The sequence below is a fragment of the Onychomys torridus genome, chromosome 3 (genome assembly GCF_903995425.1).
Source record: "Onychomys torridus chromosome 3, mOncTor1.1, whole genome shotgun sequence".
In the NCBI taxonomy this organism is placed as follows: domain Eukaryota; kingdom Metazoa; phylum Chordata; class Mammalia; order Rodentia; family Cricetidae; genus Onychomys; species Onychomys torridus.
In genome coordinates this window covers 1176975-1200039 of record NC_050445.1, presented here as the reverse complement: position 1 = coordinate 1200039, position 23065 = coordinate 1176975, and the positions used below count along the sequence as shown (strand labels likewise).

The 23065-nt window shown below is 54.9% G+C and overlaps 1 protein-coding gene across 1 annotated transcript in view; it reads left to right on the top strand.

Annotated features, from left to right (window-relative positions):
• The window catches only part of Kcnh2 (potassium voltage-gated channel subfamily H member 2), a 32122-nt gene extending 12508 nt beyond the window's left edge, over positions 1-19614 (top strand). The window contains 14 exon segments of the mRNA XM_036181201.1: positions 5987-6151; positions 6989-7438; positions 8006-8217; positions 12377-12805; positions 13293-13680; positions 14022-14221; positions 14608-14860; positions 15858-16051; positions 16372-16471; positions 16983-17050; positions 17052-17262; positions 17362-17548; positions 17771-17948; positions 19080-19614. Of these exon segments, the coding sequence (XP_036037094.1) occupies positions 5987-6151; positions 6989-7438; positions 8006-8217; positions 12377-12805; positions 13293-13680; positions 14022-14221; positions 14608-14860; positions 15858-16051; positions 16372-16471; positions 16983-17050; positions 17052-17262; positions 17362-17548; positions 17771-17948; positions 19080-19229 (3185 nt within the window). The 3' untranslated portion in view covers positions 19230-19614.
• Positions 19615-23065: the final 3451 nt, after the last annotated feature.

Genomic DNA, 23065 nt, shown 5'->3' with positions numbered 1-23065 from the left:
GTTTGGGTCATGGTCATAAGTTTCTATTTTTGAATGGGCTACCTGACTTTTCAGGGGGCCTTTACTGACAAGTGTATTTGCTATGGGTGTTTCACAGTGTCCTGTAGGAGGGCAAGCCAGGAGGAATTGTCCTCTTGACTTAATGATCAAACAGCTGTGCCTGCTCGAGACCAACGGCAGAGCCTTATTACAGCTCTTTGGGTCTTCACCGGTGTTTGGGGAGCCAAGATGGAGAACAATTGCAGGAGCTTACAGAACCCCAGAAGAAGGCAGAGACCCCCAGGATTGTCCCTCTGATGAACAGTGACAGATCTGTGCCTCTGATGCCCTTTGACAGCTGCAAATATGGGGGTCAAGGTCACAGTGAAGGGGGCAGAAAGCAGAAAGGGGCAAAGCTCAGAAACTGAACAGCTGACATGGTTCACTTAGGTTCCAAGCACCATCTTGTTTGATAGTAACTGGTGACCAAATGTAGTGTTGCTTTGGGAAAAACACCTGAATTCCCTTGGTGGCTCTGTCTGTCCACACTCAGAATGGGGGGTAATCCTGTATTGAAAGAGTGGTCAATGCCCTTGGATGTAGAGGGGAGGTGAGAGGTAGGGACACAGTGTGTTCACACTGGCTCAAACTGCAGGTCATTAGGAGACCCCCCCAAAGCTATGCACTTAACACCTGCTATGAAGGCAGTCTCTGTGGTGCAGCTTTGGATGCTAGGGTTGAGGTTACTCACCCTACAAACCAGCTTGTGGACGTATCTTCTTCAAAGGGTGTGGTATGGGATGAGTTCCCAGAGAGAAGCATCCTTGTGGGCTGATTCAGTAAACCCTCTGCAGAGCGGTCTGGGAGGGATGAGGATGGGAGGAAGTGGGAGGGTCAGCAGCATGAGGGGTGTTGCTGGGGCTGTGGATATAGTGGTGGAGGCCTCAGGCTGTCAGACTTGGTGACAGGCACCTTTACTGACTGGGTTCTCTCAGGGACTTTACCTTCTTAAGGCAGAGGGCATGACTCTCACTTATAACCCAGGAGGTGGCATGGCCCCAGGACCCTGGAGTGCAGCCATCTCGAGCGTTCCTGGATGAAGGCTGTCTTTTGAGGAGTTGCAGTCTGAAGAGATGCCTTAAGCATGCCATAGGCTGCTGGTTTTAGCAGGAAGTTAGATGCCTACAGAGGCCCTAGGCCTACACCGAGATTGTTGGCAGGTTCTGGTTGCAAGGGTGGTGGTGGAAGAGAGTGTCTGGAGGTGATTTGGAGTCTGGCTCGGGGCTTCCCAAACCTGCCTGTCAGGGAGTACCCCTGGATCCCCATAGCTCAGTTCCTGGATTCAGGAGCACAGGATTGGTCTCCTAATCTGGTACACACAATACATATGCTACCACACAGGGACACAAACTCTTTGACTGGCTGCCTCTCAGACTCCCCCATCCCGTCCTGTATGCCTGCAATCCCCTGGCCACCCTAGCCCCCGGCTGTCCATGAGAGCGGTGTTAGCGACACGGTGGCCCTTGGCCAGAAGCGGCTCCCGCTGCATCTTCCTGTCGCCGCCACCAGGCTAAATATAACCTGACACTGCACAGCCCTGGGCTGCTCCTCCGGAGACAGCCTCTGCCTGGGGGGCGGACAGGGCCGACTGCAGCCTCAGCCTTCCTGCCCTCGGTGTGACTTTGGGCCCATTTTGGCACAGCTCCTTCTGCTTGGAGTGGGGCAAGGGAGGTGACCAGGATGAGGGTGCTGGAGGTCACCTTCCCTGCAGGGACCTGCTACTCTGCCTCATTACAGCTCCAGATGCTTCTATAAGGCCATCTGTCACCTCATCTGGCACCCAGAGCAGGAATCACTTGTCCCTGTGGTACCCATAGAGAGCCTAAGTTCAGAGAGGTGGGTTTGTCTGCAGCCACACAGCAGATGTGAAGGAGGGCAAGGGTCCAGGTCTCCTGATTGTTCGGGCTGAACATCTTAGTTTCCCAGGGCACATCCACTGTTTGGTTTGTTTTATCTTGCTCTTTCTTGTCCAGATGCCAAATTAGGGTCTCAGTGAACACGTGGCTCAGTCAGGGTAGGCACCCTCAATGTCTTCTTGGTCACGTGGTCCCAAATGCTTCACTTGTGCTGGCATGTGCAGTGAGACCATGAGGTTGTGGGGAAGCCATGAGGCCTGCTACTGTACAGGTGTGCCAGGTGAGATTCCGACCTCACCAACTTGCCCCAGGCTGCTCAGGTCGTCTGTAGGCCTCCTCTTCCCAATCTGCCATAGCTTTTGCTAAAGCCTGGGCCAGTGGGACCCAGAAGTGGGAAATTAGGTTTGGAGCACTGGCTAGGTGCCTGACTAGGGTGAGTTAGGATACCTGGCAGGGTAACGTCACTCCAGAGTGGTCCCCTTAACGTGACTTGGCACCACATGCAAGCAAACCAGGGTTTGTAGTCTGAATGGGACATTTTCTGCTGTCAGAATGAGCTGAACCTGCTGCACCAGGGTTCTTCCCATGCCTCCTCTCTTAGTGACCTACAGTGAGCAGCATGACTCTGAAGGCTGCTGGGAGACTAGCTAGCCTGGGGGGGTCAAGACAAAAGCTCTACCAGTTTCTATAGGTAGATAGTTTCTAGCGTGCCTGCCAAACCTGTCCTTATTTCTATCCTGGGGTGTCAAGGACAGGCCTAGACTGGGCAGGGAGGCCTTGTCACCCAGAATGGGGGCTCTAAAGCCTGGCTGGAGCTGGGGGGAAAAGGTATGTTTTGGTATTAGTCACTTAAATCAGACTATCCCAGGGGCCAGTTGCTAAGGTTCATCTTTCTGAGTATGCAGAGCTCTCTTTAGGCCGGGCTCCAAGCCTGTCGTGTACTATGCCATTTCATCCAGACTTTGGCCCTGCGGAGTAGGTGGGATCAACCTTGTGTGACAGACAAGCATTCTATAAGGTGACTGGCCCACAGCATGTGCCACTTCCTCTTTGAGGAAGAGGATGAGGTTCCCTGCTTGTCCCCTTTCAGCACCTCCCCAGTCCCATCCTTTCTGGAGTGTTCTTAGAGCTTCCTGCCTCTTGAATGTGGGCAGTGCCTGCCACAGAGTGGTGCTGGGTGGAACTGCAGCCTTGCCTAGCTCTGGCCCGGGGCCCCTTGAGTCTGCCTCGTCCTTGGATGAGCTGGATCATTGGTGGGATTTCATATGGAGTGGGAGCCGGGGAGGAACAGAGTAGTGTCTGGGGTCCTGAGGCTGCGTAGAAGCTAGGTAGATAGGCAGTATCCTAGGTCCCTGGGGACAGCCCAGCCACTGGGCAGCTGACTGCCTAAGCTGACCACAGGCTATCTGCTCTGTGCTAGTACCTAGCTTCAACCACCCGTGGGCCTGCCATCCTTTTTACCCTTGTTCATACTTTTAGCCAACTACAGGGTGGGTCCTATGGGCAGGCCAGGTGAAAGAGCTGGGACTGGAGACATGTTAGGTCACATAAGACTTGGCCAACTTGGCGAGTGAGATGGTACCTCAAGGGCCCAGGCATATCTCCATGCACGGTAACCCCAATCTCTGTTTCCCTCAGTGATCAGATAGAGCTGAGGGTGGGCGGTGTCCCATTTTTGGGATAACCATGCCTTTGACAGGATATTTGAAAAGAAAAATTCCTTGAATATCAACAAAGGAGGAGTGTCTGAAAGTGGGAACCAGGCTTGTGCTGGGAGAGGGGCATATCTTGATGTTTCTCGGGAGAATTAAAAACAATTATTTTGAGATTCGGGGACCTGTGATCACCATCTGAGATGCAGGTCTGAAGTAACCATCTGAGAAGTAGGCTGTTTAGTTTCTCTTGCTGAAGGTCAGAGTTTCTTGGCCTCTTTTAGGGACAGAGCCCCTAAGTCATCTGGAAGAGCCAGAGTCATCTTGGTTCTAGACTCCAGACTTCTTTGATACATGTCCTGGTGAGCACAGTGCCTTGGGGCCTAGATCTCTGGGGCTCTTGGGGGTAGGTGCTGGGGTCTCCCAGGCTGTGGTCTCTTGGTCTCCTCCCTCTCCATAGTCCTGAGGAGGCCAGATCCCGCTCAGGCCGCTGCCGGCCATCACCATATTAGGGCATAAACTCCAAGCTGTCTGTCTGGGTGCCAAACGGCCTCCAGCTGGGCCCAGGCCACCCCCTCTCCCATGCAGCTTCAACACCACAGCTGTGTGTCAGAGGCCGGAGGTCAGGGGACAAGAACAGCTGCTAAAGGGACACCCAGGCAGAGCTTCTGAGCTCAGGGCCCTGAGGTAGGGGCAGGAGGGCCCTGGCTATGGTGAGTGCAGGGTTCTTGGGTGGGGCAGAGAGCTCTTGACTGGCTCCTCCTGGGTCTTGCCCTCACCTCTGTTCTGGTTAGTTTGAGCGGGTTTTGGAGGCTGCCATTTCACTGGAGAAGCCACAGCTACTAGAATCACTTGTCTGCTGTGGTCTCAGTCACCTACCCAGCATGTCTGCACTGTGGCTGGCCAGTGTCTCCAAAAGCTAGGCCCTTTACAGCTGGCTGGCTCAGCCACAGAACACAGCCTGTTCTGCATCTTTAGTACCCATCTCTCAGGCTTGGCTGACAGGCATCACATGAGTTCCAGGTTCCATTCTTGCCATGACTTCAGTCACCACCCCTCCTGCACACCTGGGCCAGGGATCAGGGTCAAAGAGGGAGGGGCAGACTGCAGATGGACCAGCCTAGGGAGGTTGTGGGGTATCGAGGTAAGGGAGGCAGAGGCTGGGTTGATAGGGTTCTCCTGAGACCATGTGACTCTTCACTTCTTTCCTGATTTCCTCCTCCTTCCTGATTTCCTCTTCCATGTCACCATTGCTGACACCACCGTCCATCTCTGGCTTCCAGTGCACATTAGTTATTCTAGGTGTTGGGCCCTTCAGAAGGGATGTGACCAATGGGAGGCAGAGAAGCCAGATGAGCTGAGGGAAGCCTGGATGATGACGGACAGGAGATGATGACTTGTCTGGGTCCCTGTGAGAAGACCAGGATGTCATTGTGCCTTTCCGATTCATCAAGGAGGGCTTCCTGCAGGTGGGGCTTTTAGCTTGACCCTGGCAGGGGTACTCACTCTGAGTTCACCTCAGTACAGAAATCAGCATGGAGGGCATTGGACTGTGTGTTCTTCAGAGAGCCCAAGGGAACTGGCAGGCTGGTTTGGCCTGCTCCAGGGGCTCTGGGGGAAAGAGAAGAGTCATCAAGAACAAGAAGCTGAAGAAAGATACCAGTGTTTCTCAGACTCTGGTGAGGGATCAATGTTCTTGGTTTCTGCGTGTCTTAGTCCAGTACTTTCAGTACTCAGAAGACTGTATGCTTGGAAACTGTGGCAGTCCCAAAGTGCCGTAAAGTTTTTGAAACTCTTGATTTCAAGTTGCATACTTATCTTGTGGATCTACACAATGTCTGGGAACTAATCTGAAGAGAACAGAGGCAAGGCAGATATTGGAATCAACCACCTATAGTGTTCACATGTTAGGACTTGCTCATAAAGTTTGAGTGACTACCATCCCATTTTATAGGCGTGGAAAATGAGGCACAGGGATGTTGAATAGTTTTTTTTTTTTTTTTTTTTTTAAGTGTATATCATTTAGCAGCAGATCTGGGACTGGATCCCAGAGATTCTGGACTAAAGCATGGGGTCCTATCCCTTGAAAGAGGGAAAAGCAGAGGCACACTGAAAAGGTGGGGATGCAGATGAAAACACAGAGGAAGAAAGGGTCACAGGCCGGAGAGAGGAGGTGAAAGTAGGAAAGAGGGCTGAGAAGTGAGATGGGTGGTGAGTTGAACAGATGGAATGAGGGAAGAAATGCAGACTGGCTGGCACTCTGGCACAGCCAGGCGTGGGATCAGGCTGGGCCAGGAATCGCAGGTGTGGGCTCTAGGGGTGCGGTAGAAGTGGATGGGCCCTTTTGGGTTCAGAGGTCCCTCCTGGTCACTTTGTGTCATACCCATGTGGGGAGGAGGATCTGGTGTCACCACGGCCCCTGCCCTCCTTACTCTGCAGGGAGCTGCTTCCTGTGTCTGGTGGATGTGGTGCCCGTGAAGAACGAGGATGGGGCTGTCATCATGTTCATCCTCAACTTTGAAGTAGTGATGGAAAAGGACATGGTAGGGTCCCCAGCTCGTGACACCAATCACAGGGGGGCCCCCACCGGCTGGCTAGCCTCTGGTAAGTGCAGCCCAACTACTGAGCCAGTTCAGGAATATGTGGTCTTGTTTCCCTGAGCTGCCCACGACCTTTGTGCTGTGGGAAGGGAAGTAGTATGCATGTGTGAGGAACAAGGAATAACCTGGTCTGTCCCCCTGGACCAGGATGGACCAGCATCAGTGCAGCAGCAGTGCCTAAAGTCACAGGCCCTTCAGGCAGAACACATGTTCTCTAGCCTTGCCTCCTGGTTCCCCACCTAACACCCCGGAGGAATGATGGGTGCTTGCTTAAGCAGCACTAGCCATCGGCTCATTAGAAAGCTCTGTCTCATAGACTCAGCTCTTCTGTGGTCTGGCCAAGTCCCAAGCGTAGAGGTTAATGGAGGAGAGGATGGGAAGGCATGCTGGCCTTGGCTGTAAACATTTCTCCTGGTTAGCCCAAAGGTTCAGATCCTCAGCTTTACCCAGGTGACATTTTTTGGGTTTAATTAAACAACAAAGCTTACCTCTTGGGTTTTAATGACACTAGCCCTGTGGATGCCAGCTGCTAGGTGGCAGTGTGTGGGAGAGAGCTTTTGGCATCACTCCCCATTCACTGTGTGACCTTTAGTGACCCACCCAAGGCACAGATCCATCTCTGAATGTGCTACTGTCCCAACCAGTGCAATTGTGGAATCATGGAGAATTCATGGGATCTGCCTTAAGGGTGGTGGGAAAGGGCAGTTAACGATTTGTGTTAGATAGAAGCGTCTGGGTTTGGGAATCAAGCACTGTATGGAGTGGAGTGCGGGCTTCCACCGTCAGGGTCTCCAGTTCTTTTTGGTCAACCCTCACTCCATAGGCCTCCCTCTCCCCACAGGTCGAGCCAAGACCTTCCGCCTGAAGCTGCCTGCCTTGTTGGCGCTGACTGCCAGGGACTCATCCATGCGGACAGGAAGCATGGGCAGTGCTGGAGCCCCTGGGGCAGTGGTGGTGGATGTGGACCTAACACCTGCAGCACCCAGCAGTGAGTCCCTGGCCCTGGATGAGGTGTCTGCCATGGACAACCATGTGGCAGGGCTTGGGCCTGCAGAAGAGAGGCGTGCTCTGGTGGGCCCGGGCTCTGCTTCTCCAGCGGCCAGTGTCCGAGGCCCTCACCCATCACCGAGAGCTCAAAGTCTCAACCCTGATGCCTCAGGTTCCAGCTGCAGCCTGGCCCGGACACGCTCCCGAGAGAGTTGCGCCAGTGTGCGCCGGGCCTCCTCGGCGGATGACATTGAGGCAATGCGGGCCGGTGCACTGCCCCCTCCACCCCGTCATGCTAGCACCGGTGAGGGTTCAGGCCTGGGAGACCCTACTCCAGCCCCTTGCTTCCTGCTTGTCTGCCAAGCCTGCCCTGTCCCAGGCCCACCATTTCCTCTCTCTCCTACCTCTTAGGTGCCTGGGAGTCTGGTAGATGGAAATCCCATTAACTACTTATTTAATCTCATTAAGTGGCCTTTTAGTCTATTAAATGTCCATTCATCCCATTACATTCTTACACTCACAGAGCCCTTGCTGGCCCAAGGGGCTGGCTGTCCCAGGACATCCTGGAATAGGGATGACCATGGAACTGGAAAGAGACAAGAGAGATTCGGAGGCTCCTGACACTATCTGATCTTTCTACTCCTCTCTCCTGCCTCCCCCTCATGGTGGCGTGCTTCCTTAAAATGCAGAGGGGCCAGTCCTTGCTTGTTTCCATCGGTTTCCAAAGCTACCCCTTTGCTTACTTTACTATCTCACCCCCTTGGCCCTGGCCAGGTAGAGTTTGGTCTCATTGTAGTCTTTGTGTCAGTGGCCTGGCTTCCCAACAGCCCCTGGCCTGTGCATCTGACCAAGCTTTGTCTCTCCATCTCAGGGGCCATGCACCCCATGCGCAGTGGCCTGCTTAACTCCACCTCAGACTCGGACCTCGTGCGTTACCGCACCATTAGCAAGATCCCCCAAATCACCCTCAACTTCGTGGACCTCAAAGGCGACCCTTTCCTGGCTTCACCCACCAGTGACAGGGAAATCATAGCCCCCAAGATAAAAGAGCGGACCCACAACGTCACCGAGAAGGTCACCCAGGTAGGTGTCCAAGTGCATGGTTCTCTGCTTGCCTCGGAGGAGTTGGAATTGGTGAGGAGGGCCAAGGTTGTGGTCCAAGTTGGGGTTGAGGGGGGCTAGTCAGTAAGGGAAGCTGTTCTGGGAGAGGGTGGGGGAAATGCCGGTACTGGGATACAAGAAGGAAGAGTTAGAGATGAGAAGGCTTGTGGAGAAAGGTTGGTGAGAGGGAGAGAGGAGACTTAAAATAGGCAGGTGTGGATGACCAGCAGATGGAGTGTGTGACTCCAGGTACTTGAAACTAGGACACTGGGGAAGGCCATGGTGGGCAAGAGAAGGCAGCCAGAGGGACGGGAAGGATGTATCTGAGGGATTATTGGGGCAACAGGAGAAGGCCTCAGTTAGAAAGGACCACACAAGTCAAGGTCAGGAGACCTTGATTCTTGTAGGTCAAGGTGGAGTACCAGGTGGCGTAGGGGTGCCTGCCATGCCCCCCTACTGTGGGAGAGTAGGGTTTCTTTCTTGTGATGGGTGGGGAGTGCTGGTGATGTATGTAAAGCCCTCAGGGATGAGGCCCTGTTTTCCTGCCCGGAGAAGAAGCGGGCCTTTTGATTTCGGTGCGGTAGGGCTCCTCTGGTCTTCTTGTCCCTCCCAGCAGTGAGGTGGGTTACAGCACTAAACCGTAGCCCCTTCCTTCTAAGATGGGAAGTAGTGGTGAGGTCCTACAGTGAGAGTCCCCGGAGAGGAGGACACTGTTGTCCTAAGCTGTGCTTGCCCGTCGCAGCTGCCCTGTGAGGGAACTGCCCGGCCCTGGGCTCCCTTGGCCAGCCTTCTGGCCGTACTCCCATGCCTCTGGCTCTCTGGGTTCTTGCCAGGTCTCCAGCCCCTTTGCCTTGCCTCCAGAACATGCCCCCACCCCATAGCCTTTATCTGGTACACTCTTGTCTCTCTGGGGTTCCTACCTCTCTCTTCCCACCTGGGTGCCTGGCATCTGCCCTGCTCCTGGACCCAAAGTGCGAGAGCCTACAGTGTGTGGGTCTCTGCCTACCCGTCTGTGTGGCTGCGTGTGGTGCCCCTGCCAGTCACCCGGCGTCTCTCCATCTCTGGGTGTCTCTGCCTGACTCTGGCTGGCTTGGCACTGGACTGGCGGGGCGGGGGTGTTGGGGAGACCATTAATCTGCGGTGACAGGCCAGGCTGCCGGGTGGAGGGGGAGGGGCTAGGGCTGCGGAACGGCTGCAGCAGGAGCCTAGAGCGGGCTGCGAGGGAGGGGGCCGCTGGCTGGGCACGGGGCAGAGGGCGGGCACGGGCTGGGCGGGGGTGGGTGGGGGGGGCAGGGTGGCGGAGTGGGGGGGGGAACCTGGGAGGAGGAGGGGCCGGCCGGCAGAGGAGCTGCGGTTCCCACCGCGGCTGCTGGGCTGGCGGCAGGCGGGCAGAGCACGGCACCCTGGTAGCAGGGGGCCCACACCAAGGGGCCATGTGCAGCAAGAGCCAAGCAGGCAGCTGTCCATACTCACTGCTCAGGTGACCCCAGCCCCAGGGCCTAGCCCAGTCATTCTGGCTTCATGCCAGAGGCGGTCCTGGCTGCCAGTCGGCCAGCCTTGGGCTGGCAGCCTGGGCTGGGGCTGCTGCTGGGGCACAAGTGAGGCACTGGCCTGGCCCTGGGGCCCTAGAGCAGTCAGGCCGGGGGGAGCCAAATCCTCCATGGCGGTCCCAGCAGGGAAGGAGAGCAGGACAGGGGCTCTGCAGCCCAGGGCCCAGAAAGGCCGGGTGAGGCGGGCAGTGCGCATCTCCAGCCTGGTGGCCCAGGAGGTAGGTGATCCCCTCAGCACCCTATCCTTTTCTTGGGCTGGGACATTGAGGCAGGTGGGGGTGTGGCCCAGAGGGATCTGGCTGCAGTTGGGGAGAGGGCTTCTGAGAAACAGGACAGATTGGGGGCCCTGTGTTCTTCAGTGTGGCCCATCACTGAGCTCCTCATGGCTCTCCTCCTTGGCGGCTGGCTAGGTTCCCAGGGTTTCCCTTGCTTTGGCAACCCCTTTCCTATGGCTTCCGTGGCCCACAGTCTTCTAGTTCATAATCTAAAGGGAAGAGAAAGACAGGAAGCAGATAGGTATCCAGAGTGGATGGTGGGAGATGGAGGGAGACAAGGAACCATCCGGCCTCAGGTAGACCTGACACTCACTGGGCTGGGGCTCCCTCACTCTGGAACTTCCTGGAGAGAGAGCGTTGGAGGCTTGGCTTACTCCTGGGGTTCTGGAGGCTGGAGTCTCAGGAGAGTAGGGGGTCAGAGACTGCTTGATGGGCAGTGAGGACAGACTGAACTGAGGCATGGCTCACCTCTTTAGGGCATCCTGTGCCGTTGTCCCTTCGGCTGTGGATTGCCTCCTAGGAGCCACCTCTCTGCCCTACTGGCTGTCCTGCCTTAGAACCTGGAGGTGGCTCTGGGTGGCTCTGGGACTCCCACCTCTGCCACCGTCGCTGCTGTCCCTGACTCCCTCTGTCTGGCTCATGTGCTCCTCCCCACTGGGGACAGGCACAGGTGAGAGTTTTCCTTCCCAAGGTGAAGAGCCAAGGTTGAGTCAGTCTTCCATAGGAGAGCAGATCACAGGGATTATAGACCTGGCCTGAGGCCATGCGGTACGCCAGTGGTTTCAGAGCTAGGACTGGGTAGATTGAGTTAGCAGGTTTGGACCTTGTACCCCAGACTGGCTGTATTTGTGAATACCATGTGCACTGGGACTGTGGCAGACCTGGGGGATGGGGTCACTGCTGCCTCGGGTGGTCCAGCATAGTTCCCCAGGCCTAACCACTCAGGCACAGAGAGGGGCCTATGGAGTGACAGCTACCTCCTTTTGTCCCTTGTCTGTGGGGTCCTAGCCTGTTCTTTTTTGATGCCGGAAAGATCACTAACCTCATGTGCATTAACTCTCTATTTTAATGAACAAGCTTCAGTCTGAAGGCAGGGCAGACCTAGGGTCCTCCTCTGACTAGACCCTGGTGCTCATTCCCACCCCATCTGGTTTCTCTAAAGTCTTTGTCCACTCTGGGTGGCCAAAATCCTCCCTAAGACTCATCTTTCTTTCTGGTTCCTTTCCCTAAAATGTTCTCTGAACAGTCCACCTATGCAGGTGGGCTTAGGGGATTCCCACTTGAGCTTGAATGAGAGTCTTTGGGACTTCATTGAGCTCAGAGGCCTGAGGCTGTGGGATTCCGTGCTTCTGGGACAGGGCTAAAAATTCTGGGATTGGGGAAGGCCTAGGGTCTGGTTTCAGGATGTCAGGGTCCAGGTTAGAGGGAGGGGATTCTGGCTGAGTCAGATGTCTACCAGAGGATTCTAAGGGGTGGGTGGGCATGGGACTTCTGACACCCAGGAAAGCAGCTAGTTTTCCCTAGTTTGGTTTGGGGGAGAGTACTGGACGTGTTTGTTGTCCCTTGTCTGAGAATGGGTTCAGGCCAAGTGTGCACTTCTGGGCCAGCCTAGGTATACATCTCTCTGTATACTTGAGGTACAAGGTTCTCAGGGTTGGGCTCTGTCCCCTGGGTTCCTTTGGAAGAGTGTGGGAGGCTTCTCTGGGATGGGCTGGAGAGGGACCTGAGCACAAAAGAGCAGCAGCAGGGAGATGTTTTCTCCCCTCAGGGAGGCCGAGGGATCCGAGAATGGTGGCTGGTGTCCTTGGACAGTGGTATGAAGTGAGGCTGTGAGGGAGCTGCAATGACTGTTTCATGTGTTGGGACTCTGGCTCCTGGGCTCACTGCCCAGCTGGGAACTGCAGTCCTTGGAACACATTCTGGACTGAGACAGGGGCGTGTATGTGTTGATTTGGGGACTGTGGGGCAAGATTGTATGGTGCAAGGTGCATGGTCTGAGGATCTGGCCTGCTTTGCTGGTGGGAAACAATATTAGGACTTCCTGCTTGATGACCTAAGTTCAAGTATTTTGGGTGTTGTCAGAACTATGTGGAGCCAGCCAGGATGTCCCCCTGCTGGGTGGCATTCTGGGAACTGTAGTGCCTCAATCTGAGGGTAGTCAGTTGCCATGGCTACTTGGCTGAAGGATGAGCATTCTGATGGAAATGTGCTCTACTTGGCCACAGTAGGGATGACACCAGCTTCTGCTCTGAAGCTCCATGGCCTTCCCTCCTCATCCCCCTTCCCTCCTCATCCCCCCCTTCCCTCTCTGTCTAGGTCCTGTCCTTGGGAGCTGATGTGCTACCTGAATACAAGCTGCAGGCCCCACGAATCCACCGCTGGACCATTCTGCACTACAGTCCCTTCAAGGCTGTGTGGGACTGGCTCATTCTGCTGTTGGTCATCTACACGGCTGTCTTCACACCCTACTCAGCTGCCTTCCTGCTGAAGGAGACTGAAGATGGGTCCCAAGCCCCCGACTGTGGCTATGCCTGCCAGCCTCTGGCTGTGGTGGACCTCATCGTGGACATAATGTTCATTGTGGACATCCTCATCAATTTCCGCACGACCTATGTCAACGCCAATGAAGAGGTGGTCAGCCATCCTGGCCGCATTGCTGTCCACTACTTCAAGGGCTGGTTCCTCATTGACATGGTGGCTGCCATCCCTTTCGACCTGCTCATCTTTGGCTCTGGCTCTGAGGAGGTGGGCTTGGAGGCAGCCAGGAGAAAAGAGCCAGGAGGGGGTAGGGTGAAGGGTGATAGCGAGGGATAATGCACAGGAAGGGAGGGTCCCTAACAAATCCATGCTTTTTACCTACAGGTCATAAAGCGCTAGAAGGGACTCTTTCTGATTTGTCTACCAAAGTGGGGGATATAATTTTCTAACGTACACAAAAGTGCCTTCAAAAGCTAGTTCGAATTCTGGCCTAGCACCTAGAGGTGACTCTTGGCCTTTCTGGAGCCCCTGTTTCCTTGTTTTCATCATGGAGACCCTTACTACTTCGTCTTAAAGCTGGCACATAGAATAACGACACATGTGCTGGGAGCAGTGTGGGAGGCACTTTACACCGGGTGGTTTCATTATCAGGGAGAGCTTCCAGGAAGAAGTCTTTTATGGTGTCACCTCTGTACCCTCTGCTCCAGTGCGCCTTACTCATGTGCCCTCACACTGAACATGCCCCCTCCTCTAGCTGATCGGGCTGCTGAAAACTGCGAGGCTGCTGCGGCTGGTGCGCGTGGCACGGAAGCTGGACCGCTACTCGGAGTATGGGGCCGCTGTGCTCTTCCTGCTCATGTGCACCTTCGCGCTCATTGCGCACTGGTTGGCCTGCATCTGGTACGCCATTGGCAACATGGAACAGCCTCACATGGACTCACGCATTGGCTGGCTGCACAACTTGGGCGACCAGATCGGCAAGCCCTACAACAGCAGCGGCCTGGGCGGCCCCTCTATCAAGGACAAGTATGTTACAGCACTCTACTTCACCTTCAGCAGCCTCACCAGCGTGGGTTTCGGCAATGTCTCCCCCAACACCAACTCAGAGAAGATCTTCTCCATCTGCGTCATGCTCATTGGCTGTGAGTGCGTCCTGGAGGCGGGCGGGGGGCGGAGCCATGACTGGGTAGTAACGGTAGTGAAAGTCCTAAGATGGAGCGAAGTGGCCATCCGGGCTCCCTGCCCCGCCCCCTCCTCTTCCCCTCCTAGAGTCCTGGGCTCACAATATAGTTTGGAGGCTGGGACACCAGGGCAGGAAATGCTGAAGGTTGGCGTGTGTTTGAGCATGTGTATGTCCACTCTCAGACTGAGACGTGACCGGACCGCGAGTGTCGTTGACCTGGTGCGGGGCCTGAGCAGAGGGTCCCCGTGGGCGGGCGGGGTCCCTGCGGATGCTGACGGCCCCACTCACCCACGCCCTCAGCCCTCATGTATGCCAGCATCTTCGGCAACGTGTCCGCCATCATCCAGCGGCTGTACTCGGGCACGGCCCGCTACCACACACAGATGCTCCGGGTGCGGGAGTTTATCCGCTTCCACCAGATCCCTAATCCACTACGCCAGCGCCTCGAGGAGTACTTCCAGCACGCCTGGTCCTACACCAACGGCATCGACATGAACGCGGTGAGGCACCAATGGGTGCGGGGCACGCTCGCGGTGCATCCAGCGTGCCTCAGATGGCTGTAGTTAGTACTGAGACACCGTAGAATTACATGGGCTACTGATCCGTGAAACTCCTTCACCTGGGGTTTTCCCACTGGGAGACGCCAGGTCCTTCATATACCCCACTACAGCTGGAGGTGGGGAATCCATTGCTGCACTTCCAGATAAGAGCTTGTTCAGGGTGGGAACCCATGTACTGAGGGGGTTCTGAACGCACAAGGATTTGCAAAGCATCCTCCGCAGAGGATGGAATTGGGGCAGGTTTTCCCGGAGCCAGAGGCGTGAGGCAGTGGACTGGTGTTTGGGCTGAGTCCCAAGAGAGGGTTCTGAACCACCCCTGTTTCTAGGTGCTGAAGGGCTTTCCCGAGTGCCTGCAGGCTGACATCTGCTTACATCTCAACCGCTCACTGCTGCAGCACTGTAAGGCCTTCCGAGGGGCCACGAAAGGCTGCCTGCGGGCCCTGGCCATGAAGTTCAAGACCACACATGCACCACCGGGGGACACGCTGGTGCACGCTGGGGACCTGCTTACTGCCCTCTACTTCATCTCCAGGGGCTCCATCGAGATCCTGCGGGGTGATGTCGTGGTGGCCATCTTGGGTATGGGGTGGGGACGCCCACTGAAACCCAGAGAGACCCGAACCCAATGAGCACACTCGGGGTGTGGGAGTGCTGGCAGGATTCTTGGCTTCTTTTAACTCACCAGTGGGTGGGCCTTCAAGGCGGGCAACAGAGAGGAGCCCTATAGGACATGGGGCTGTTGGGCTGAGAGGAAACTTTAGGATCTACCCATAGGCAGGCACCTACTGTTTCCTTAAAGTGGAGGGTCATCTGGTAGTGCAGTGGGAAATACTCAGCTGGAGACAGTGCATCCAGGTTCACTAAGGACATGGTTCCCTCAAGTTTCATGCAGTGTAACATGTTCCCTTCCTGTCCCCCACCTATGGCCACTGTGTGTGTGGCTTGCACTCAGACACTGGAGACTTCAAATGTCTTCATGCTCTTTCTGTGGTCCTGCAAGCATCAAACTCTTGGCCATGCCACAGTAGGACATTTTCATTTCACAGTTCAGCCCAACATGTCTACCACTCCACAAACCTACCAAGCGTTCCTACACGTGTGTGGATATTTTGGTCTTCTGTGCTTGGCTGTGCTAAGCTATACTGTCCGGGTTTCATTCAGTAAAACGATACTGGTTTTGATTAGTTACCGTGTTGTCATTTGTAGTTTGGAGACCATTGTTACGGGGCACTGCAGTCGGTCAGGAGGGTATTTGAGGGCAGAAGTAGTGTTATCCCCAGGAAGTCATGGCTGTAGAGCTGGAGCATTCTGGGTGCTTTCTTCTGGTTGAGTAGCTGCTCAGAGACTCCAAATCCCTGGCCCCTCCTGCTGTCGTCTTTGGCCACTGGTGCTGTCCCCATCTGCTCAGAGCCCTGGGAACACGGGCTGGCTCATGTTTCCTTGGCTGTGAGGCTGGGAACTGGATGATTGGAGATGCTTCTGTCCGGGGTGGAAATGACCCATAGGAGGGTGGGTACCTGCTAGTGTCTATGCTGGTGCCATGGGCTGAAGTCTTTGTCTTCTCCATGGCCTCCAGGGAAGAATGACATCTTTGGGGAACCTCTGAACCTGTATGCACGTCCTGGAAAGTCCAATGGGGATGTGAGGGCCCTTACCTACTGTGACCTGCACAAGATCCACCGTGATGACCTGCTGGAGGTGTTGGACATGTACCCTGAGTTCTCAGATCATTTTTGGTCTAGCCTGGAGATCACCTTCAACCTTCGAGATGTGAGTGGGCCATCCTGAGCTGGCTTCATCCCCAGGAGAGCTACTTCTTGTGGGGAGGCTTCCCCTTCACTGTGAGACTTTGAATACGCAGCTTCTTTGCCTGTTTCTCTGCCTGTCAAGTGGCATCACAGTCAAATCAGGCTCTGAAAGTCCCAACTTCAGCTTGTTCAGGGATATCGACAGAGGGGAAGGAGTCTTCCCTCCAGCCCCAAGACCCAGCCCCACTTTCCTGTGTTAACAAAAGGGTGCAGCTGGCCACCCCATACCCTGCCGGCCAGGTAGGGTGCACCAAAGGGCCCTGACTCTGCTCTTGGTTGCAGACCAACATGATTCCAGGCTCCCCCGGCAGCGCAGAACTAGAGAGCGGCTTTAACAGGCAACGCAAGCGCAAGCTGTCATTCCGCAGGCGCACGGACAAGGGTGAGGTGGCTAAGGGGATGACAGGGGGGAGGGAGGGCAGTGGGGAGCGAGGGCAGGGTCAGGCTGAGCAGGCTCCACCCCTGTCCAGCAGCCTGGGGTGCAGTCCTCCAGGGCACGCCCCCTCCATGCCTCCCTTCTGCTGTCCAAATGCTGCCATCTTTTCCTGACATGTTTGAACCATCCTCTCCTCTGGGAAGCCCTTTCCTACTTTCTAGGACAAAGGCTGGGCTTTTGGTCTTCATTAGGCCTGAGTATTGCCTGGCAGGCCTTGACCCCTTAAAGAGAGGAGGGAGGAGGTGGGAGGGGCAGGTTACAGAGACCCAGAAATCCAACTCAGCAGTGCCCCTGCGGGTGCTGATCAGCCAGGTTTGGCAGGGGCGTCTTAGGCAGGCTGAGGGCGGGAAGACCAAACTACTGCAGATATGCCCTGCTCCTTTCCAGGCTAGCTCAGCTCCCCTGGTCCCTCCCCTGTTCTCCCCTCTCTCTGAGGTGTGTTCTCTGTTTCCCACAGACACAGAGCAGCCAGGGGAGGTGTCAGCCTTGGGGCAAGGCCCTGCCCGAATTGGGGCAGGGCCGAGTTGCCCGGGGGCAGCCGGGAGGGCCATGGGGGGAGAGCCCATCCAGCGGCCCCTCCAGCCCAGAGAGCAGTGAGGATGAGGGCCCAGGTCGCAGCTCCAGCCCCCTCCGCCTGGTGCCCTTCTCCAGCCCCAGGCCCCCCGGAGACTCCCCAGGTGGAGAGCCTTTGATGGAGGAAGGGGAGAAAAGCAGTGACACCTGTAACCCCTTGTCAGGTAGGGCCTGGGCTGGGGAAGGGGCACCATGGGGGAGGGGGCTGGGGGGATGGGCAGGAGCTTGTCTTCCTGCATCTTACCCGTCCTCTCTGGCTCCAGGTGCCTTCTCTGGGGTGTCCAATATTTTCAGCTTTTGGGGTGACAGTCGGGGGCGCCAGTACCAGGAGCTGCCTCGATGCCCTGCCCCAGCCCCTAGCCTCCTCAACATCCCCTTGTCTAGCCCTGGTCGGCGTTCCCGGGGCGATGTGGAGAGCCGGCTGGATGCACTCCAGAGGCAGCTGAACAGGTGAAGGGGGTGGCCCAGGGAAGTGGGCACAGGGTAGGCTGCACTGTGGGAGAACTTGGGTCTTTTCTGGGTTTCTGGTAGTGTTTTAGGGATGCTCTCTGTCTAGGCCTGTTTGTGCTGGCAGCTGGATCCTCCCTCGCCTTCCTCAGCTGGGTGAAGAGGAGCCTAGAGTTGACCAGCTGTCTCCACTTCCCTGATGGCTCTCCTTTCTTCTTGCCCCAGGCTCGAAACCCGCCTAAGTGCAGACATGGCCACTGTCCTGCAGCTGCTACAGAGGCAAATGACTCTGGTCCCTCCTGCCTACAGTGCTGTGACCACCCCTGGGCCTGGCCCCACCTCCACGTCCCCTTTGTTGCCTGTCGGCCCTGTTCCCACTCTCACCCTGGACTCGCTTTCTCAGGTACATTCTGGAGCCCACTCCCAGCCCCCAGCTCCCAGCTCCCAGCCCCCAGCCCTGCCCTCTCTACCCTGGCACTACCCAACCACCACCATGTTACCTCTCAGCTGGGCAGGAAGTGTGGTCTCTTCACCCTCCCCTACCCTCTTCTACCTGTTCCTACCTTCCTCCTACCCTTGTGCTCAGGAGCGATGCACGAGAGTACTGGAGCCGGGAACCTAAGGGCCAGATGTAAACAAGGTGTCTTAGCCTGGGACTCCGGGTCTGGATGCTGCCTGCCAGTGTGCTCAGGATAGCAACCCAGTCCCTGCTACGGTTACACTCCATAGCCTTGCTGCCCCTCATCTTGCCTCTCTAGCCGTGGTCCAGCACTGTCCTGAAGGCTGCTGGCATTTCCAGGGTGCCAGAGTCAAGACTGAGATACAACCTCCTTGATCTACATCTCCAAGGGACAGCTGAAGCTGGGTCTCTTAGGCCAGCTCCAGCTTTGAAGGGTGCTGGGGTGGGGGGGGGAGCTCCGGTGGCTCCCAGAGGTGGCCTGGCTCTGCTCCCATCCCCTGATGCTGCCCCTCCCATATGCTGTTTGCTCCTGTTTGCAGACACCAGGGCCCACGTCAGCAAATGTGCCAGTCTCCCTTCACGGCCTCCCCCGCAGGGATCTCACCAGTAGACACGTCAGCACCCACAAAGTCCCCCCTGCCTGCCCTGGCGCTCTTCCTGGCCTCTGCCACCTGGCTGCTGGCCCACTGTTGTTTCCAGGGTCCCAGGTTCTTTGGAGAATTACAAGAAGGCACCTTGCCTCTCTTTGTCCCAGCTCCCATCCCAGAGCAGGGACTTCTTATTCCATTGGGGTTATCGTCAGCTGCCCTGCTACATTCCCTAGGGAAGGGGAAGGGGGCCTTGGACTCTTCCCTGGGTCCAGAGCAAGGTCCTTGGTCGGGGGTGGCTCTTTCGTTTGGCTCCTGCCCCAAAGGTGCATTTCTTTACTTCCAACAGCAGCCCTCCTGTCCCCTGAGGCTCCTGCTCTGCCCACCTAACCCTGTCTTTGACTTCAGCCTTCCTGTCATTGACTTCTCCACTCTTTCCTCCTTCCCACAGTTTTTTCTGCCTGCTTATGCTCTGTGTTCTTTGTAGGTTTCCCAGTTCATGGCGTTCGAGGCGCTTCCTGCAGGAGCCCCGGAGCTCCCCCAAGATGGCCCCACTCGACGCCTCTCCCTGCCCGGCCAGCTGGGGGCCCTCACTTCCCAGCCCCTGCACAGACATGGCTCAGACCCAGGCAGTTAGTGATGCTGCCCAGTGTGGACACGTGGCTCACCCAGGGTTCAGGGCATTACCTGACCCCCTGGAGACCCTGTTTGGAGGGGAGAACAATGCAGGAGCAGCTTCTCCCCTGCCCTGGGGACCGGCGTCTCCTCCTGCAGTACCCTGGGCCCCACTGGGAGGGGCAGGGGCAGAGCTGGGCAGTGGACGGGGGTCTGTGGTCCCCCCACTGCCCTGGGGGCATTAGCTGGTCTAACTGCCCGGAGGCCCCCCGGCCCTGGGCCTTAGGCACCTCAAGGACTTTTCTGCTATTTACTGCTCTTATTGTTAAGGATAATAATTAAGGATCATATGAATAATTAATGAAGATGCCGATGACTATGAATAATAAATAATTATCCTGAGGAGACTCCAGTGTGCTGGTTTGTTTCTCATGTGTATGATCTGAACGTACTTGAGGGGGAGTACAGGAGTTTCTGTGCAGGACAGGATCCTGGTCTGCCTACGTCCAGGGCCCAAAGGGCTGACCAGACACCCCCCCTATGTGTGTGTGTGTGTGTGCATACATGTACACGAAAGCTGGAGGGTACTCCCTGCGGTCAGACAATGGAGCCCTGGGTCTGGGACAGCAAAGCCATGTAGACGACTAATAGGACTTCTACCCCGAGCTCAATCCTTCCCAGTCGTGTTGATTTGCTTTGTGGCGCACTGGCCCCCACAGTCAGCCTCACGTTGATAAAGCCGTGTGCTTGTCCCTCTCAAATAGTTCACAAGTCCAGCTTCACACCCATTCTCATCAGGGCTTCCCTTTCGTCTGCATCCAGCCTCCCTACCCCTAATTGGCTTTCTATTAACCCTGTATAATTGGGCCCCACATGGGTTAGCTTTGGGTTGGATACACTGGCCCCACTATGACCAGCACTTACCTGTGTCTGGCTCCGGGTGGATCATACCTTGATTACCTTTGTCCCTTGTGACTGTTGGGCACAGGGGAGTTGCTGAAGAAGGTGGAGGATGCAAGGTGGCTCAGATCTCTTGAGGACAGTGAAGGTTCCCTCATGCTTATGTGTGCATGTTGTTGTGCACTTGTGTTGCTGGGCTATGAACACATCCTCCAGAGATGCTGCCTGCCATGTGCCAGCCAAAGTGGTGGCGCTGGTGGGTTCTGCATAGTCAGGCTGGCTCATAGGTGACAGTGCTATCAAAGGCTTCCAGAGCCCAGATGGGTTCTCAAGACCCCTCACCTCTTCCGTCCCTTTGAGGACAACTCTGAAGACAAGCATGGCTTTTTTCCTGGTCCAGGCATGATGGGTATTGGTCTCTGAGCAGCCTGGAGACTCCCTGCACCCAGATAGGGAAGAAGGGAGGGATGTTGGGAAGAGATAAAAGGAAGAGATTTAGGATTTCAAGGGTGAGAGGGTTGACAGGTAGGCTAGGCCAAAAGGGAAGCTTTGAGCATCATGTTGCATACCTGTACACGTCCAGACACTTATTGGGTAGACAGGCTTTGACTGTAGGTAAGGATTCCATATAGGCCTTCCTGGAGGATGGGTATGTGAGTTCAGGAGGGGGGTCTTACTGTGGGAGGCCTGAACTGTGTGTTAGTGGGATGTTGCTCTATGGAACTATGTAGATGAGCTAGTGCCTTACCAAGGTCAGTGACAGGACAGGAAGGATGGGAATTACAGATTCACAGGAAACCCTTTGCCCTCAGTTTGCTGGGCTTCCTGTGAATCACACTGGGGACTGTTGGCCCCTGGAGAAGTGGAAGACTTTTTGGCCTGTCTCAGGGCTTTGTGACAAGTTAATGCTGGTTATTTCTTTGGGGACAGCATCTGAGCAGGAGAGTCACTTGTCTACCACTAGGTGAGGACACTACCTGGGCTGTGGAGCCTGGGATGGACTTAAGTGCTTGTGGGGAGTGACATGGGCATGTGTACACACTGTGCCCGTGCTGAGGAGGAGACTGGGAGAGGGAACCATGACTGTGTCTGTTGATCCACAGAGATGTCCCAGGGGTCAACTGTTTTGTCTGATGGAAGAATTGCAGGGCAGCCTGGGTCGGGTCTCTTCCAGGAACTGCCTGCTGGAGTTGAAGGCTGAGTGGTGGGCAGCAGGCGCAGTGGCTCCATTTGTTAGTTGGTCCCTTTTTGTCTGCCACATTACACCTTTACTTTTATCCATCTACCTGTCATCTACCTATCTATTAAAGTTTATTCTCTCACAATTTTATAGTACATGCATACATAACACATACACACTATACAAATATATATTCATATATATACATACATACGTATACACATACATACATACGTATGGTACTTTGGGTATATTCTCTTCCATTATCCTCTCTTATCCCCTCCCCCTACCACTAAGTGCCCCTTCTGCTTCTGTTTTTGGTTTGGAGGTGTGTGTCTCCCTGCATTTAATTAGGATTGCTTGCGTGAGTATCTGTGTTATTTACTTATGGGTGGCTACATTTCTCACAAATACGATTACACCTTCTTGGATAAACGTTAATTGCCTATTGTTCCTCAGGGAGGGTGTGTCTCAGAAGCCCCTCCTCCATCTGTGATGAAGGGTTGATTAGTCACAGTCTTGAACAGGTCTAGTGCAGGTAGCCATTGCTGTTGTGAGTTCATGGGCAGCAGTTGTGTCCAGAGGACAGCATTTCTCAGCACGCCTCTCTAGTGACTGGCTCATACATTCTTTTCTTCTTCCTTTCTGCAATGTTCTGAGCCTTGGAGGGGGTGGCGTAGCTGCTGCAGTTAGGGCTGAGCCCTCAATACTTTGACCACTTATGAATCTCTACATTAATCTTTGTCCACTGCAAACAAACTGCTACAGGCTGAGAGGAACACTAAACTATGGTATAAACCTATCTAGAAGGCACTTCGAGTCTATTTTAAGAGAACAACACTAGTAGGGGCCTATAACCTCCCCAGCCATGGGCTTTTGGTTTGGTTTACAGCATTAAGTATGATTTTTTTCCTGTGGAGTAGGTTTAAAGTCAAATTTAAAAAAGCAGTTGAGCTAGGCGGTAGTGGCGCACACCTTTAATCCCAGCACTTGGAAGGCAGAGGCAGGTGGATCTCTGTGAGTTTGAGGCCAGCCTGGTCTACAGAGTGAGTTCAGGACAACCAGAGCTACACAGAGGAACACTGTCTTGAAAAACCAAAACTGAAAAAAAAAAAAAAACCCAAAAAAACCAGCAGTTAATTACTCTCACATTCACGCCAAGTTCCTTCAGTAGGCAGGCTTACCTGGTGTGCTGCTGTTGTATCTTGTAGAGTTCACAGGGAGGCAAGACTTGATGTCTTTTCTCCCCAGGAGCCTGCAGAGCATCTTCTAGTGTAGCAAAAGCATCCAGATCAGTTTTAACTTGATTTTTCTGGCTAAGCTGTGTGGTGTCTTTGACACCATGGTCTTATCATCTAGTTCTGGGGGTCAGCTAAAAGAAATGGCAATAGCCTGTATAATTTTGGAATCTTCTGGATACCCCCTGACCAAAAACTCATAAGAAGGTGTCCCATACCTGGCACTGGGCTTTTTATTTAGAAACTCATGGCTTCCAGGATTGGAGAAATGGCTTAGTGGTTAAGAGCATGGACTGCTCTTCCAGAGGACTCGAGTTCAATTCCCAGCACCTACACCAGACTGCTTACAACCATCTGTAACTCCAGTTGCAGGGTATCTGATGACCTCTTCTGACTTCTGTGGGCACCAGGCATGAATGTGGTATACAGACATACATGCAGGTACTTGAACTGACTGATAAAATAAATAAATGTTAAAGAAAAATAAAGTATGGCTTCTGAGAGCAGCATTGTCTACCCATATAGGACACTTCAAACTTT